Here is a 17,727-nt window from a genome sequence, read left to right as displayed (position 1 = left end):
CACACACACACACACACACACACACACACACACACACACACACACACCAAAGTACATTCATTTCACATGGTTCTTTGTCTCGGGATGTTTGGGTGTTAACAGTGTCACATTTGTCCTATCAATGCCCTTGTAGATTGTCATTTTGAACAGCACCCCTGCAGCAGAAGACGTGTGGATAATTAATGGCTTACTGTCTCACATTTGTCCCACAGCACCAAACATGTGCTTCTGTTTGTGTTTAAGTTGATCGACCGATCTTTGATGAACTCCTGCCTTGTCCCTGTACGTCTCTGTGTATGTGGCGCTGGTAGGTTATCTTCAAACGTGCGGATCCTTTCCTCTCTTTTCGTCATCCTGCTGGTGTTTGTGGTGACCACGGTGCTGGTGAAGGTGGATGTGTCGGACTGCAGGACGGATTTCTTTATCGGCACGCTGGCCAGTGTGGCCGTGGTCAGTGGAGCGTCCAACCTCTTCTCTGGCAGCGTGTTCGGGATGAGTGGGTATTTCCCCATGAGGATTTCTCAGGCTCTCATATCAGGTACGGCTCTGTCAGGTCATATTGTCTTTATACATTACCATTGTACAAATATCCTAAATATGCACTATTTAGCAGCTTCGTTAAGGGTTTACTGATGAAATAATGTGATGTATGTCTCTTTTGAACTGACTGCACAATACATTAGCGGAGGTCCTTTGTTGTCTCAGGCCAGGGCATGGGAGGCACGCTGAGTGCAGTAGCATCGATAGTGGACCTGGCAGTGGCGAAGGATGTGACAGACAGCGCTCTGGTCTATTTCCTGACAGCCGACGTCTTCATCCTGCTCTGCATCATCGCATATCTGCTGCTGCCAAAGCTGGCATATTCAAGGTCGGTAGCAGCCAAAGATGGTTATGGTTCCAATACAGATGCATCCATCACCCTGCATTCTAATATTACAAATATAGGTTATGATTACACCTTTCCCTTGTCATGTCAAATTTACACTACTATAGATCACAGTTAAGCAGTGTGCATTCTATCAGCCACAGTGTATTCCTCCCACCACCACCACCAGATGGTGCCAACGTTAGAAGTGTTCAAATCCGACACAAAGTGGGGTCAAATTATTTAATATTCATTGTAATAAATAATCTTACCTATTCCAGTTATTGGGTTTGTGCATTTTGATTTTGCAGATCCTGTTTGATGAAGGTCACTAGCAATAAACACCTTTTTTTTGTCTTTATTTAATGATGCATTTAACAGTTGGACTAATGACATTAAAAAGCCATTTTAAAGATTAAAAGGTAAATAAGTTATTTCTCATGTTTTGGTGTCTAAGTGATTCATTTTCTTTAAGTGGGTCCAGTATTGAGGGCTAACACTGTAATCATCAGCCGTGAAAACAAGCTGCAAGGGTAAATGTGCAGCGTCAATGTAATGTTTCATTCACTGAAAGTGCTTGTTTTGCCACTGACGGGCTCTGTTATTATACGTTTATTATGGAAAGGACGCTGCAGAGAAATAAAAGGTTTTTCTTTATCTTTGAGGCAGCAAAAGGTCCCACTCTTTATAGCACTTATTTTCCCTCTGGTCATAGCGTCACAGCAAATTCAAACATTGTCGAAATCATCTAAATACGCAGCTCTGACATTGAATATCTTAAAAACACTGAGCTACGATCTCTGTACCCCAACACCACAAACTCTGCCTGGCTGTCAACTCGCCTTTCCACTGGTTTCTTCCGGCAACACGTCACCTCACGAGATTTCAGGTCGAGACATCTCCTTGAGCGAGACTCCTTCCAGAATCAGAGCCCGTCAGTGGACGTACACTGATGGTGCCAAATTACCCCAAAATGATTACACTGCAGCCCGTGTGGCATCTGCCATATACAGCGCTCTCGCCTCAGAAATAGTCCTTAAAAAAAAAAAAACATGGGAAAATAGGGTTGAAAAATACCCTTTAGGACAGCATTATTACAATCTAATGATAAAACTAGTGATTAGGGGACAGGTTCAATCATTTTAGTTTTAATAGTGAAAGATTTTAGTTGTACGAGTCACTTGCTGCGTTACGCTCCTTTCTCTAGATACTACATGCAGGCAGCAGCGCGCACCAGTTCAGGGGTGATGAGCGAGGGGGGAGCAGCAGGCACAGGGAGCAGAGTCTCCGTCCCACCACTGCAGCCCATCCTCAGGAAGACGTGGGTGCTCGGCGTGAGCGTCTTCTACGTCTTCTGCGTCTCAATCATGGTGTTCCCCGCAGTGTCTTCGGGAATCCAGTCCGTCAACAAAGACAGCAGCAGCCCCTGGGCGACCACTTATTTTGTGCCCCTCACCAGCTTCCTCCTGTACAATGTAGCGGACTTCTGTGGCAGGCAGGCCACAGCCTGGCTGCAGGTCCCTGGTCCCACCAGTCGAGTCCTGCCTGTGCTGGTGCTGTGTCGCTCTGTCATGGTGCCACTTCTGATGTTCTGCAACTACCAGCCAAGGGACCACCTCCACACTGTGCTTTTCACCAACGACATGTACCCCGTGGTCTTTAACTGCCTGCTGGGCCTCACCAATGGCTACCTCGGCACTCTGCCAATGATCTACGGCCCTAAGGTCGTACCCCGGGAGCTGGCAGAGGCCACAGGAGTGGTCATGTCCTTCTTTCTCACTCTGGGACTGGCTGTGGGATCGGCTTTCTCAGTGCTTATTGTGCACTACATCTGACCAGGCTGTTGAGCAATAACCTAGTCATTTCCTGTGGTGTAGTTGAGCTATACGGCAGACAGTCGCTGGACAGTGGAGTCAAAGCACTGATGCTAAATGCACCAGTAAAGCCAATTGTCTGCCATGAAGGGAAAGGACCGATAAGCCTCATTAATATGCATTGTTTACACTGATGTGGCCCTTAGGAGCACAGTCCATAAGGGACATTAAGCAACCACATTTTCATATTGCAAAACTGAACCAAAAAAATATTTGGTTCAAAGGGGTTCAATTTGTGGGACATCAGTTGTGCAGAAGGTGCCGTTTCAGGTCCACTGTAATAAAATATGCAGATGGCAAAGAAGCATCAGAGCCGAGTGAGGGATACAGCCGCTACATGAGACATTCTGCTACGCGATACAAGCCGGTTGTTGTTGAACATGGTGTGTCGTTTGTAAACCTTGTAACTTGAGCAGACTTTATAAACTGAACATTTCCAGTAACAAGTTGGTTTTAATAATTTCTTAAAGACTGCAGTCCAGTAGAAGTGAAGGAAAGTAGCCACCTTCTTAAATATTCGATGTTCCATCTTAAACACAAACTTCATCTACATTAAATATTTAGCTTTGTCAATGGCGTAGTTAATTTCATCTGTAACTTGAGATCAAAATACACATTTTTATACTTAGGAATATATATTCCTTAAATGGCTAGCACTAATGTAGTATATTACATATCTTTGACATGGTTTTAATTCTCAAGACATCCTTCTGTATTCCTCTAAATGGATTAACGCAGATGTTTCTTTCACAAATTAATCTAGAGCGGGACTGTCATTTACAAAATGGTCAGCTGTATATATGCAAGTTGCAGATTATAGGCCAAGAACATTGTTGTATATAAAGAGCAACGTGTACTTTTGGAAAGAGTAAAGTAACAAGCTTGATAAGAATGCAGAGTTATGGTCAGGTTACAACAAAATAAATGAAACCAAGTGGATTGGGATCACTTTAATTGTTAAAAATGTACAGATCGACTGACAGCTGGCTCGCGGCTTGAGGCAGACAATTGAATTAGAGGTGCTCTCTGTACGTTAGAAACAGTGATTTACAAACAGTAGGAACAGTGCAAACAATGGGAGGTACTCTCGGATCGATTATCTCCAGATCCTCTTAATACAGAAACACATTTTTTCGCTACAAAATAATTTGTTTAGGGATCAGATATACTGCTAGTATGTACTGCTGGATATTCTTAACACAGAGCGGTTCCTCCCATTTACGTTCAGTTACTCCAGTGAGAAGGAATCAAAAAAAAAGGGGGGGGGGGGGGGGGGGGGGGGGGTAGCACTGAAGACCAATCAGGAAAGTAGCACTCTGCAGCCGATTTAAAATGATACAACCTGTGTCCTTACATAGGCCACTCTGCAAGCAACATTGTTAAGTACAACCTAAATGATGCAAATCGGCAAAGCCCGACAGTGAAGCTTTGGGACTTTTGCTTAGCGAAGCAGTAAAAGGCTGAGCTGCAGACATCACTCCTCCCTCGCCACACCCCCCAGGAAAACAAACGCCCAGTCCCTTTCCACCATGACATCATTCAAAATATCAAAGTTAATTTAAACAAACTGCAGTCATTAAAAACAACAAGTGGGACAAAAATTAAAAGTGGGATGCAGCGCGACAGTAATTTCTCTTTTAATTCCCTACAGGTCAGTTTGTGCTTCCTCTATACCCACACGTGCCGTCTGCAGTGAGCCACAGCCTAGAAGACAGAAGCAAGTGGTCAGTATTGGTAGGCGATAGTTACAACAGGCTCAAGAATGCCTCTCTTTAGGTGTCAAAATACAACTGAACTACTCACATTGCATCGAGATGCTGTCTCCATGTTCTTGCACCAGAATTCAGGTCCCCAGCTGCACTGCTCTGTTCCCAGCAGCCTGCGCACAGCTTCAGGACAGGCTCCCATTTTCTGTTACGTACACACACACACACACACACACTGCTCAGATAATAGACTTGGCTACATGCACGCTAAATATACCAACAACTTATGACAGACGTGAGTACTCATGTTTCCTTGGCACAACCAAGAAACTTAACGATAAAGTGTTCTTGTTATGAGTGAATGTAGTTTACCATGCACACAAAGTCTGGGTCGAGCATCTGGAGAAGCAGTTGGATCATCATTGGTTCATACTGTTGAATCATCTGGTCACACTGTTGACAAAGACAACGGTTTACAAGGAGGAAAGGTAAAAAGGTACACAAGGTAAGGAGATCAAACTACTATGACTAATCACCTCGGTCTGAAAAGATTTGGGCAGGAAGCTGCAAACTTTCCTCACGGCCTCCTCAATCTCTGCCTCTGTTGCATTCTTCTCCAGAATGCCATCGATGTAACCAACGGCCATCTTGCATACGTCGCAGTAGCCACCAGTCTTAAAGACCTTCTGGTCGAGTGCAGCTGGAGAGAATTAGAACAGAAATCACCGTTAATATCCGTACGGGGAAGTACATCTTTGGCCCTCCGACGTAAATAAAAACATTCCAATAAGACGTCGCACCTAACGGAGCAGTTTGATTTTACAGATCACACATACACAGCCTCACATGGGGCCAGCTTAACTTTGACATTTTATACAACATCAGCAAAACACCGGTCTGGTTACAGTTTTAAATGGAGCACATTATGTTGCCAGATTCTAGGATGAAACTGCCTCAAATTAGGATGATGGTTTATATTCTTTATAGAAAATTCAACAAACGCATCCTGAGCTTTCTGTGTAGTTTGAATCAAACATCTACTGCAAACTTACGGACAAATGCACGGCTAGCGTCATTGCAGAGTGCCAACACTGTGCAGATGGCCTTTGGGTCAGCCTGCTGCACCAGAAGCTCAATGATGGCCTGGCCGTAGGTCTCAATCAGGTCCTTACACTGGGCACTCAGAGAGGAGGGCAGGTATGTGCACACCTTCTCCACAGCATGAACCAACTCCTCCTGAGACAGAGACAAATGGATCAGCTCGACACTGGAGCAGAGTCCAACAGTATGTTTACAGTCGTTTTAATGCCATATTGGATACATCTAGTAGCGCAAATCCCCACCTCAGTTTTCTGATCCTCCAATTGAGACTCCAACTCCTTCATCACAAACTCGCAGATGGCACACTTGGGGGACTCACGGACTCGCACCATGGGCTGGAACACAGAAGGCACCGTCTCATGTGCATGTACAATACTGGTCCATCTTGTATCATTATGAAGCACTGGCAGGAGTCAGCAGCCGGGCGCCCACCATGACTTACCTTAGCAGACTCGATCTTGGTGGCGGGGAAAAGCTTGGCAGCAAGTACAGTCTTGGCGGCAGGTACAGTCTTGGCGGCGTGCAGCATCAGCATGGGAATGGACTTCTTCACAGCAGTACAGAAGCCAGCGTGGACACAGATGTCCTTGGGTTCCTAAGATCACAAAGAGATCGTTACTTATGAATACATCGAGAAAGGTCTAGATAAAGTGCCATACTGCACGCCATGTGTGTGCACACCATTCCACAACATTGCCACCACATGCAATATCCACAGGTTTCTATTTCACAAAAAATAAATCTAACTCCACTTACTTTAGCCAGCACCAAACAAAGCCACACACCCATACTGGCAAAATAGGGCTAGCTACTTCAATGTTAGTGAAGACCAGTGAATCACTCTGCTTGGAAGTCATGACTTGGTTTTCACATACAACAGCACCGTATGCTCATTTGATGCAAGCGTCAAGACATTAGCCACACAAGCACAGTGTTCAGGTTAAATAAAGTAGTCTCCCTTCTAATGAGGGTCATCATTTACATGCATCGCTACAGGGTCAGGGGAGTAGCACTAGGAGTGGACAGCACAAGCAGCAAGAGCTAAAAGGGTTAAGAGGCCACAGGCAGAAAACACGGAAAGACATACCTGTTCCTGGGGAGCAGCACACAAAAGCCAGAGCAGGAGAAAAACAGAGCAGGACAACATTAATGGAGAGGAGAAAGGTAGGAGGAGGAACACAGGGCAAAAAAAAAACACAGAAATCAGAAAGAGATTTTAAAGATGTGGATCAATTGAGGTCAGCAGGCCAGGTGGTGCTGCAAGACCGAATATGAACTTCGCACTAGCAAACCGACAAGTTATCAGACTCTTTAGTATTGATGATTAAGCGTGTCATTAATTATATTGACCAGTCATGTTAAACCGTGGATTAAACATAAACACAAAAAGGTTTTCCTTTCTTTTGAAATCAGCTCGTTGCATTAGGAGGACACTCACCATGGACATGAGCTGCTGAATAACGAGGACGCCATACTGGCCGACATACTCCTTGCACTGCAATGAGGAAAAACAAGTTATGTGATTTTAATAAAGAAAAGCATGCATTTAATCAAACCTCCTTCACTCATAAAGGGCTCTCACCAGGGCAGACATGCCTGGTCCGAGCAGGTCACACTGGTTCTCAATATTCTCAATGAGCGAGTTGACAAATGAGGTGTTGGCCTTGGCTTCGGCTTGAGCATCAGTCAGGAACTTGACACAGTCCTGGCACACGTCATCACTTCCCTGCAGGGAAGGCAAGATTCAGGGCCAAATTAAGATGATACTCGTCAACAGGTGGCGATAGTTGAGGGCAGGTAAACTGTGTACCTGCTTTGGACTCTCTTGTTTGGGGGCCTTTTGCTTTAGGCTCTCCTGAGGATAGAGGAGCCCGGGCACGTTGAGGAGGAAGGGGGACACTTGAATGGCAAGGTCCAACTGAGGGATTTCATTGGACACGAGCTGCTCCTGGGCGTGAGCCTTAGCCAGGGCTGCCTGCTGGGACTGACACAGCCCCATGGCGCCACACACCACGCTGGGGTCCTCCTGAAAACACACACACAACTTTAAGTTACTTCAACAACTAGAATATTTTTATGGTCATGTCATCATCAAGCGATTTATTTCAAAAGTCTTTTATACATGTTAGCAGAAGTAAATAATCTAACCTGAGCCTAAACTATGGATGACACTTGAAGATCTCTAGAAATGGCATGTTCTGTTGAGATTGATCAATACTCTTAATTTCCAAACTTGGCAAACTAAACAAAGACGATGTGTAAAAAAAACAAAACTGTACATTACAAAAACTTAGCAATATACCAAAATTACGCTTTTAATGTGATCTGTAAAGAACCATCTCTTTGATTCCCACAGTTGCAGCAGGTGAGAGTTGACACAAAGAAAGCAACACCAAATGCTCCCAGTCATGAGGTTGAGTATTACACAATGACTACTCTGTTCCCATTTAGACTTTGACTCGCTTCCCCATCAATAGCCCTTATTCAGCTCACTGCGCTTTGCTAACAGCCACTTCTCTTTTCCGTTTCGACACCGAGGGGCAGATGGACCATTTACTGAGTCATAAAAGAGGTCTGATCTGATCTCCAATAAGCGTTAACAAGTCTTATCTAAAGCATCCAATACAGTTGTAAATGCCAACCTTATCAACACGCACCTTGTGATGTGCCTAAACAGTCATTTTGGTTAATTGTTACAACCCTGGACCTTCACCCGCAGGCTTTCCCGTCTATATTCAAACTGAAAACAGGCCAAGACTCGGACAAACGGGTCGACTGTGCTCACCAGTTCTCCTTTAATGATCCCGATAATGACGGGGTAGTAGTCGTCCACCATCTCCTTGCACTCGGCAGAGAAACTTTTATCAGGGATGAGCTGGCAGGCCTTCTCCAGGTACCCAAGAATCTCAGCCTGCAATGACGTCAATTCCCACATAAGTCTTCCAAAGGAGTGAAAGTCTTGGTAAAATTAGCTGACCACTCATTTTCTTATCAAATGTTTTTTCAACACACAAGTGATTGGGATTTTAAATCTTACCTCAGTGCCATTGTCCTTCAGCATCTGCTCCACCACCATCAACACCTCTTTACACAAGTCACATGGCACGGTTTTCTGAAAGCAGACGAGTGGGTTTGTCAAGTGTAAATAATATCAAACACAAATAAGGAATGTGCGGAGGTTTAAGACTAGCATGTGCCTTCTGTTGGTGAAACATTTCAATATCATTTTAGAGTAAACAAAAGAATATGAATGGCATCGTCACTCACCATCTGAGGCTTGTTCCAGACATTCTGCTGGCAGTGAGTCACCGCGCCGCACAGAGACGCCGTCTTTACATTCTGACACCAGTAGGGGGGGCCACGAGCACACTGCTCAGTGCCCAGCAGAGGGGTCGCTACAACTGCAAGATAGACAAAAGAGTCAAATGTCATACCTTTCAGAAGAAGCAGACGCGTAACAAAACCTTATTCCTGATATCATATTACTGCTTAAAGGAGGTAAACAAGGCACAAGCCAAAATAGTCTTTTATGCTGCAGACTTCAAATTCGGTTTCTTTCTTTAGAAACCACTGCCTGCATTGGTTTGAGGTTATTAAATTGATCTTCCTGGGGGGGCCAGTGGGACCCACATGGGGTAACTCAAGGGTGGCATACTTCCTCATAACATTAAAACAAAAGAGGAACTTATTAAGAATTCACTTTCAACTTTGTAACGGCAGGTTTGATTTGAAGAACAAACCTGTAGAAAGGGAAGACAAAAATGTTACGATATGTTGAAGATTGAAGTACTTCCAACACTGAGGATTGTGGGTAAATACTCTTGAAACTGTTTTATAACTGCAATCACGGAAAAACACAGTAAATCCTATTAGCTATGACCGTTAAGTCGCATTAGCATATACCTCTCAATCTGACACTATCTCCCAGCAACAGCCAGCCAGTAAGAAAGCAACAGACCAAGAAGAAATACCACCCAATCATTTACATAAACACCATGTGTGCTGAAAGGGGCATTAGTGGGCCAATGCAAAAAAAAAAATATATATATATATATATATATATAATAGGGAGGTAATCTTTTCAGTTCTCCATTTTACTGAAGTGGAAAAAGTCATATGGGAAAGAACCCAATAGCTTGCAGCATCTTTCCTGGTTTCACAACCTGCTTGAAAAACAGAGCTAGAATCAGATAGTCACGTCTCATAAATCAGAAATTGAAATTATAACTAGAATACCGTTAAAATGCAAAAGTTGCCGAGTCCAGAGAATAGCCTTTGGTGATAACAACCATGATTTGGCAACGGAGGTCAACACATCTTCATATAACCCAGTTACACCACTAGGAGACAGGAAGGGCCCCCCCCCACCCCACCCCACCCTCCACTAGTCACATGAGCAGTCTGACTAAATAACAAACTGTTCCCAAGCAGACGGGCTACAAGGAGGACATGTCCACACACCAATAAACTGTTAACAAGGCAATACACAGCGAGAGAAGTGCGTCTTGTATACTTGTTGGCTTCGTGTTATGATACTCTGCAGAAAAACAAGTCATTCGTTAGAGAAAAGGTACTAGTACAAATGTCCAGGCCTATGTTTGACTCACTTCCTGTGACCGTGATTCTGAAACAGATCTCATCAAAACAGTGAATCAGCATCACATGTCACATTGAAGCACAGAGGGCTTAAAGCAAGATTCAGACTGCTTTGTTCAACAGCTGGTGGCCTGAGAAAGAGTTTCTGTGTAGCAGAGACATCAGTTAAATAGGAAGGCAACATAACACTGGTTCAACATCATAAGTGAACCCTAATCCTATTACAGTCACATGAAAGAATGTGCAAGAGCAATGACGACATTAAATGAAAACTATTCTTTAACCAGAAGTCAGATTGAAGATAAGCACAAAATACACAAAGCACAGACTTGATGGAATCAATACTGCAAGAACCACAGCTTGTGTTTTGATAAGAAGAAACAGGTCATTGGTGAATCATTTCAGATCCATACTTCAAATAACGCAGGGTCAAGTCATCACTTAATCTTATTAAAAGCCATGAAGCCATGTTATGCATGGCAGCAATAACTTCGGCAACTGCTGATTTCCCTGTCCCGGTTTTGTCGGAACATAAAGTACAAACAGCTCAGCTCTTGGTGCCAGAGCGTGCACGTGGAGACAAATAGTGGCAACAGTTCCCACTGACTTACAAAGACATTTTGAGGAACAAAAATCGAAAACAGCTTTAAAACTGCATTTACCTTTGACTGAAAAGCTGAAATGAAAGTGGCTGGTTTAGAGGGTCCTATCTGAACGTCCTCGTTCAACCAGAAAAAGGGTCAACAAATAAAAAGGCACATTCATTGTCTGGTCAAAGCAGGCAAGTTAGGACGCATCAGCCCTAACAAAGATACGTTTTATTGATAAAAAATGAACACATACACGCACCCGAATGTGTTACTAAGCTAACGTTAGCTGCTGATGTAGCTAGATTTATGGGGATGTGCCTATAAACAACAAATACGTATTTAAGACAAGTTCTAACTATAGACGAAAGTGGAATAAGTGTTAATAACTAGCGATATCTGGCTAACGTTAGCGAGCGGGCCAACAATTACGCCTCAAAACCTCAAAAGGAAACCGCCGAGCTTCACAGAACAGACCTCGTTTATAGATTTAATGTTGCATATTCATTTAATGAGGACAAACACCCGACGTCTGCATTTAAAAACCAACATATCTTCGGTACAAAGCAGCGCGTTCTGTTGAAGTTAACGTAGTCCGATTTGTTAGTGTTTACAAGAGCTGCTTGAAAGGCTTCCGCCTTCTCGTGTTGTAACGCACTTCGCGTGAGCTACGTAGTTACACAACCAGACACACTGTACAGTGCATTGACCGCTGTCTGAGCAGTATCACCGACTTTGTACGAGACAACATTTCCCTGCGTGTTAACGTTACCTGAGGACACGAAAAGTAGAGTTAGGAGCAGCATGACTCAGCAGTTTTCTGGCTCGTCTCTGCGTGGTGGATGAAGCTATCCGGTGAGCTGTGAACACTGCAATGCAGACGGAGGCCCGTGGATCTGCTTTTATGACGTCTCACCGTCAGCTGACTACTCAACCAGACATGTGACTGCCTTGGCCTTTGCCTGATGTGATCATACAAGCTTCTAAAGATCAGAACGTATTTAAAGACATTTTAATTTGAATTAATTTGAATATAAATGTCTTTAAATACACATATGTATATATATATACTTATATATATATATATATCAATCAATCAAACTTTATTTCAGACTCAGGGCCCATATAAGACAAATATTAACAATAAAAGTGCACAGGCCTAGCAATGCCTTACAAAGAGACAGCTGTACCAATGTCTCCACAGCTGTGTGCTACTAAACCTTATGTTGGATAAAACCAAGACATTTTCAGTCATTAAGCCCACAAATACATTTATACATAAGATTTCTTAAAACAGTTTGAAAAGTATTGCCTCCTGCAGCCAGGTGCGTAAAACAAGTGAGATGTTTAATAGTGCATGTTTGATATATGTTTAATAGTAACACAGGGGTTATTATCAGATACTACACTAAACATTAGGGTTTTTACAGACAGTTTTTCCAGTGGTGGCTGTATAGTTGATTAAAAAATGTTTTCTTAATGTTATCTAAATAGAAATGTATTTATAAGACAACACAAGTCAATGCTAATTCCTACCTACTGAATTAAAATCGGTAATGTAAATTGTCCCCACTTCATAAATGCATGGTGTGCGATGACTGTAGTGGGGTTAGACACGGCCAAGCAAAGGTGGATTTACACAATTGCCATTCCAGCTAATTAAGATAAACGCGCCCCGGAAAGTCCCGGGAGAACACTGGTAGCCTTGGTCTCTTGAAATAAATGGGGGTTTGTTTAATTTGATCCAATGAGGAGAAAATACCCAGGCTTGGAAGCTCAGTGGCAGTTGTTTATTACGTACAGTGTGTTCTCCAAGTCCGAAATGCTACTCAACCACAAGAATTCAGAACTGCACTGTCTAGCCAAATGAATAAAAAGAACTGAAACTGCTATCACATTATTTAACACTATGTGGTGCACATGCCGAACATGTTTTAACAAATAGTCAAGAAAACTTGCAAATGAGAAAGAGAAGTAGTTTATTATGATATAACTTCAAAATGTAGGTCAACACCAATGGAAAAGATCAAATAGGGAAGCATCACACTGTACACGGTCTGGATATGAGCGGTGGAAACCTGTAAAACAAAGGGAACAAATATTACATTGGGTTAAGTTACAGCACGGTCAGCACAGCATGAGCTCCATAAACAGAAGGTAAAGGACATTGACTGCATGAACACATTTAATGAAGTCATTGTAAGATTGCTCTGAAACATCCCAATAACATTTTGATACAAATCCACTACAGTTGATTCATAAAGAATTGTGACAAAGATATGTGGAGCATGACATTTTACAGTTGAATGAAAATGTACATTTGAGAAACTATGCAAAGGCGACAACATTTCGTAATTCACATATTTTTAGCATTTCTGTACGGCAACTTCTTGTTAATTGGCCTACACTGATCTACTTTATCTGGGGAGTTCTTCTTTATTCACGATTGTTAGCTACAAGGAGGCCAACTGCATTACGTCTTTCACTGTAGTGCATGTTCTATTTACATAAGCATGTGACTTATTCCCTAAGGTACCCTTGAGCAGAGACAAGCATGTGTCTTTCATGTCCTAAGTCTAAGCGTACTTTCACATACAAGAAGACAGAACACATATGAGGCAGGGCACAGAGTCCTCAAATCAATAATAGCAACACACGTATCTGTCTGATAGTTGCCTAAGTGGTCACTTTGGACATCACTCTTATTGCTGATAGCATTTTTAACCAACAGCTTGATGTCAATACTTAAACTTTTTTTTTTTTTTTTTACAGATTTTTAGATTAATTCCACTAACCTATTAGTTGATAAAAACAGCATGGCTATCCATATATATCCATCTATTTTAGGGACGGACCTGCTGCCTTATATTGCCTTATAGCTGCCGAGAAAATAAATGTGTGTATGCATGGTTTTGGGCCCTTTCTATTCATTGTTCCTTGTTAACCAGGTTGTACTGAAATGATTAGTAAATGAATTGGCAAGTCCATGACCTTGTGTTTGTCAACTAATATATGCAGACTAGGGCTGTTTATTGGCAATAATCTCGCGATACGATAAGTATCACGATACATGGGTTAATACTCAATATGGTGATACTGTAATACTTAGACCACACTACACAAATGTAAGCTCTGACTTTGTCTTCACACACTGTTTTTTGGAGCTCATCGATCAAAGGCAAGTCTGCTTTGGCTCGGCGCTCGCAAATCCACGTTCAAGCGCGATGTGTGAACTGTTCTAAGATGGGACCGACCTGACAAAAGCTAGTTTAAAGACCTCATCAGGGATTCCCAGAAATCCTCACGGTCCAATTCTAAGAAAACTGTCATAGATTATAGAACACACATTCATAATGCAAAATCTGAGTTAAAAAAAGTTTAGCTTTCTATGCTCTCAGAACAGTGAGATCTGCATTTATATTTATCACGGTGCCTGTAACATTCAATGCCACAGCACTCCTTTGAGTGCACTCTCAGCCAGTCTGCTGTGATTTTTTGCATGGAAACGACACCATTTTGAGAATCAATACCATATCACAAAAAATATTGCGACACTGAAGCGTATCGATATTTTCTTAAACCCCTCGTGCAAACAGCAAAACATTGGATGGCACAGCTTCATAACTGCAATGGCTCGTTTGACCTTCTTGGTTTTATAATATAGAATGAAAACTGCAGCTTTTTACTTTATCACATTGAGCTCCATCTTAACCTGTGATAGGCATGTATCATTGTGTTTGACATTTTACTGAAGAAATTATTTAATCATTGATTAAGAAGGTTAATAAATGATGGAAATATGATTTAATTGCAGCACTACATCCATGCATGGAACAGTTATGACACAAGAGTCCCAACCTTTTAGCAACTTGTGCAAACTAGTGTGAGTGAAAACGACATTCTTGCACCAGCTGTGGGTTTACTTTTTAAACAGACACATGGTTAGCACCGATGCACTTGGCCACACATCAACCACTCCTTACATTCGATCACTGTTGGGGGCCACAGCAGTTACTGCTGGGAACCTGGTCGTCCTTCTTCAGCACAGTGGGCCTCACCACGTCCACATCGCGGTGCAGATGATCCAGTAAGCCCGTGAGGATGCTGGGGGCTGCGTAGAAATCGACCAGAAAGTATCCCCCTCGGCTGTGCCTCTCATTGTGTTTGGTTATCGTGTAGGGCAACAGTCTTTCCCCCAAGTTCTCCAGGTGCCTCACCACCGCGCCCCGCTCCATCAAAGTCTCCACTGTCCGCCGGAGAGCAGCCGACGTCCCCGGCCGCTGCATCGCCTTCAGGATCAGGGCCAGTTCGTAGCGAGGCATGGCTTCGGCGAAGAAATCCTCGATTCGCACGTTTAATTCAGATGGCTGTGGGTCCGTGTCATTGCCAGATTAGGCGACCATGTTATGACACGAGGGACGAGGAAGGTCTTTGGTGATGACGTATAAAGTCTGCGTCTATGTTGATAACAAAATGACAAATCAAATCTGGAAAATAGGAGAGTATAAATGTGGTGCTACTAATAAACTCCCACTAAACGAATATATTTTGAATGAATAACAAATCCTGGGAGGAAATTGAGATTCCTAATGAGGTGTCACGAGACTTCCTGATGCTACAAGACCGAGATATTTTTTTTAAACAGAGCTGTAACTTTTATAAATGCACAACATGAATGAATTGTGTCCAAACCATGGACAAATGCTTCAAAACATAGGTTAAAATGCCTCAAACTCTTATTCAAAAACCAAAGTCGTGTACGCTTTTGAAGACCATGGTAACGTCATCAATAGGCGCCTACGCACATGCTCACATGTTCCGTTCACTTCCTTTCCTTCCAGGAGCGTGTTGAAGATGGCGGAACAAAACGCGAAGCCGAGTGATCTTTACAAATGCGTATATTCATTCCTGCTGGAGAACAAGTTCACAAAGGCGGCTCAGCAGTTTCTGAAACAGACTAAAGTGGTAAGCGGCCTGTCGTGTTGTCTATAGCTTTGACGTGAAGTTGCTGCACGAGGAGTAAAACTACAACAATAGCTATGTAACGTACAGTGACCGTGCAGCCACTGGTTAAATTAACACGTGTAGGGGCACGTGCACAAGTTATGTTTCATCTACCACTTATTAACGCAAATATTAACGTTCGCATCTGTTACATTGTAAATGCGAATCATACAGTGGGGGGTTTGCATTGTGGGAAATTGCAACTGATTGTTACATTGTGTAAACCTTGAAACTGATGGACTTGTTGGGCTACGTTGGTGCTTCACGTGTTTCTCTACAGACTCATCAAGATCAAAATGACGAGAGCCTCCTCAACATCTACGACTTCTGGGTGAAGTGAGTTGCTTATTCTCATTTTCGTCCCTCAGCCAATGCCAAAGCTTATTACGTTTTTAGTAATATCAATATACTTTGAAAATATGGCCTACCAGCGTTGTAAGTATCTCCCCCCCCCCCCCTCTATCAAATGCTCTCATGGCTGACCAGATTTGTTGTCTACTCTCAGAATCCCTCCAGAGCACAAATCTGCCTCAAAGCATACTGAACACTGTTTTGTATTTTAAAGTGAACATGTGCAAACATAAGCACATGTTTCCCTCACAGATTAGTGCTTAAACTGGTCACATTACGAGGTGAAACTTAAATGATCTGCAAACCCTTGAATTTGTGATACTCTGTTAGCTCATCAAGCTTACAATTAAGTAGAGAATAGCCTTGTGTATATAATTTAAAAACACGTTAATAGCTAATTTAACATCTGACGTATGGACAACAGTTTGTCATTTGGTTAACACTAGTACATTTATGGTGATGCCAGTCATTACCCATTTTTGCTGTATTTATTAATTAATATATAGAATCCCCACTGCTGCAGTCCCACTATCCTAGTCTTTATTTGCTCCCTTAGCAGCAGCTCCAGGATCTCTCATCGATACACTCTGTCGCTCTTCTCCTCTGTTGTTGAGGGGAAACCGGGCAAAAACACAATGTGAGCTTTAATGTAACAATGGGTCTTCCTAGGTCGCCCGAAGCCAGGAAACGAAAGGTGCCTCCTAACAAGGGTAAAGCTGCAAGCGGTCCGTCAGCCAAGAAAGCAAAAACCAGTGCAGAGAGCTCCAGCAGCGAGGATGAAGAAGCTGTTGCGAAACCAACCAATGCAGCCCCTGCAGGTAATGTCGATCTGTTTGACATGGAGAACTGATAAATCTGGTCGAATTGTGTCAGTAATGTGCCATTCTGGAATTTTGTACCGCATTATCAGATTATGTTTCTGTTTGTTTTAGCAGCCAAGGCCGTGCCTGCTAAAGCAGCAGCAGCTAGTAAAGCTAGTAAAGCTAGTAAAGCTGCATCCAGCAGCAGTGAAGACTCCAGTGACTCTGAAGAGAAGGCTCCTGCAAAGACACCTGCAAAAGTAGGAGGAAACATCCAAATTATAGTGACCTAGTCATTGGTTGAAGGCTAAGCTTGTGCATTTATGCTAAAGGATTTTGTTTCTGCGCAAAGGCTCCTGTGAAGTCGCCTGCTGCAGTAAGGAAGAAAGACAGCAGCTCTAGCAGTGAAGAATCCGATTCTGAGGTTGAGCAGCCCGCCAAACCCTCTACACCGAGTGAGTTTAGAGCCAGACATCATTAATATTGTGTCATCAACCGCTTTGAATTGTGAACTAAAATTGAGCTGATAATGAAATGTTTCATCTAATTTCCCTCTGATTATTAGAACCCAAGGCTGGTTCCGTCACAACACCCAAACCAGCCGTTCCTGCTAAAGTTGCTGCTCAGAAAAAGCCGGCGAGCAGCGAAGATAGTTCCTCAGATTCTGAAGATGAAGAACCAGCCAAGGTATGCAAAGAAGAGTCTGGCCATATCTAAATGTCATTGCATGGATTTTAATAGTTAAATGTAGAGCAACCTCATTAAACAGTGATTGTACGAGGTGTGTGTGTGTATATACGTGTGTGTGTGTGTGTGTGTGTGTGTGTGTGTGTGTGTGTGTGT

The 17,727-nt window shown here is 42.9% G+C and overlaps 4 protein-coding genes across 8 annotated transcripts in view; 2 read left to right on the top strand and 2 right to left on the bottom strand.

Annotated features, from left to right (window-relative positions):
* The window catches only part of slc29a3 (solute carrier family 29 member 3), a 5,224-nt gene extending 2,039 nt beyond the window's left edge, over positions 1-3,185 (top strand). Inside the window, exons 5-7 of the mRNA XM_031871994.1 lie at positions 312-538; positions 706-868; positions 2,073-3,185. Of these exons, the coding sequence (XP_031727854.1) occupies positions 312-538; positions 706-868; positions 2,073-2,700 (1,018 nt within the window). The 3' untranslated portion in view covers positions 2,701-3,185. The remainder of the gene's footprint in view (positions 1-311; positions 539-705; positions 869-2,072) is intronic.
* A 489-nt stretch (positions 3,186-3,674) lies between these two features.
* psap (prosaposin) lies at positions 3,675-11,613 on the bottom strand. 2 transcript variants are annotated; one of them, XM_031871934.1, is made up of 15 exons: positions 11,502-11,613; positions 8,814-8,947; positions 8,584-8,658; positions 8,332-8,457; positions 7,357-7,572; positions 7,129-7,272; positions 6,985-7,041; positions 6,634-6,639; positions 5,989-6,141; positions 5,789-5,881; positions 5,498-5,681; positions 4,982-5,145; positions 4,818-4,898; positions 4,543-4,650; positions 3,675-4,443 (listed from the first exon to the last, which is right to left on the bottom strand). In XM_031871934.1, the coding sequence occupies exons 1-15, from the start codon at positions 11,533-11,535 to the stop codon at positions 4,408-4,410; spliced, it is 1,611 nt and encodes a 536-aa protein (XP_031727794.1). In that variant the 5' UTR covers positions 11,536-11,613; the 3' UTR covers positions 3,675-4,407. The 2 variants fall into 2 exon arrangements, with proteins under 2 accessions (XP_031727794.1, XP_031727803.1); XM_031871943.1 differs by lacking the exon at positions 6,634-6,639.
* Positions 11,614-12,691: 1,078 nt separating this feature from the next.
* On the bottom strand, positions 12,692-15,156 carry mrps6 (mitochondrial ribosomal protein S6). The gene is made up of 2 exons (XM_031872005.1): positions 14,713-15,156; positions 12,692-12,807 (listed from the first exon to the last, which is right to left on the bottom strand). The coding sequence occupies exon 1, from the start codon at positions 15,049-15,051 to the stop codon at positions 14,719-14,721; it is 333 nt and encodes a 110-aa protein (XP_031727865.1). The 5' UTR covers positions 15,052-15,156; the 3' UTR covers positions 12,692-12,807; positions 14,713-14,718.
* Positions 15,157-15,532: 376 nt separating this feature from the next.
* Positions 15,533-17,727, top strand: part of nolc1 (nucleolar and coiled-body phosphoprotein 1) — a 7,827-nt gene continuing 5,632 nt past the window's right edge. For 2 of the 4 annotated variants that reach the window (XM_031871908.1, XM_031871898.1), the window contains exons 1-6: positions 15,536-15,694; positions 16,014-16,069; positions 16,754-16,902; positions 17,017-17,144; positions 17,237-17,339; positions 17,450-17,571. In XM_031871908.1, the coding sequence (XP_031727768.1) occupies positions 15,584-15,694; positions 16,014-16,069; positions 16,754-16,902; positions 17,017-17,144; positions 17,237-17,339; positions 17,450-17,571 (669 nt within the window). In that variant the 5' untranslated portion in view covers positions 15,536-15,583. Of the gene's footprint in view, positions 15,695-16,013; positions 16,070-16,753; positions 16,903-17,016; positions 17,145-17,236; positions 17,340-17,449; positions 17,572-17,727 lie in introns of all 4 variants that reach the window. The other 2 variants (XM_031871918.1, XM_031871890.1) reach the window with 2 other exon arrangements.

This window comes from Anarrhichthys ocellatus, unplaced genomic scaffold (genome assembly GCF_004355925.1).
Source record: "Anarrhichthys ocellatus isolate YVR2014 unplaced genomic scaffold, GSC_Weel_1.0 scaffold3, whole genome shotgun sequence".
Classification (NCBI taxonomy): Eukaryota; Metazoa; Chordata; class Actinopteri; order Perciformes; family Anarhichadidae; genus Anarrhichthys; species Anarrhichthys ocellatus.
This window is presented reverse-complemented; position numbering and strand designations above follow the sequence as displayed.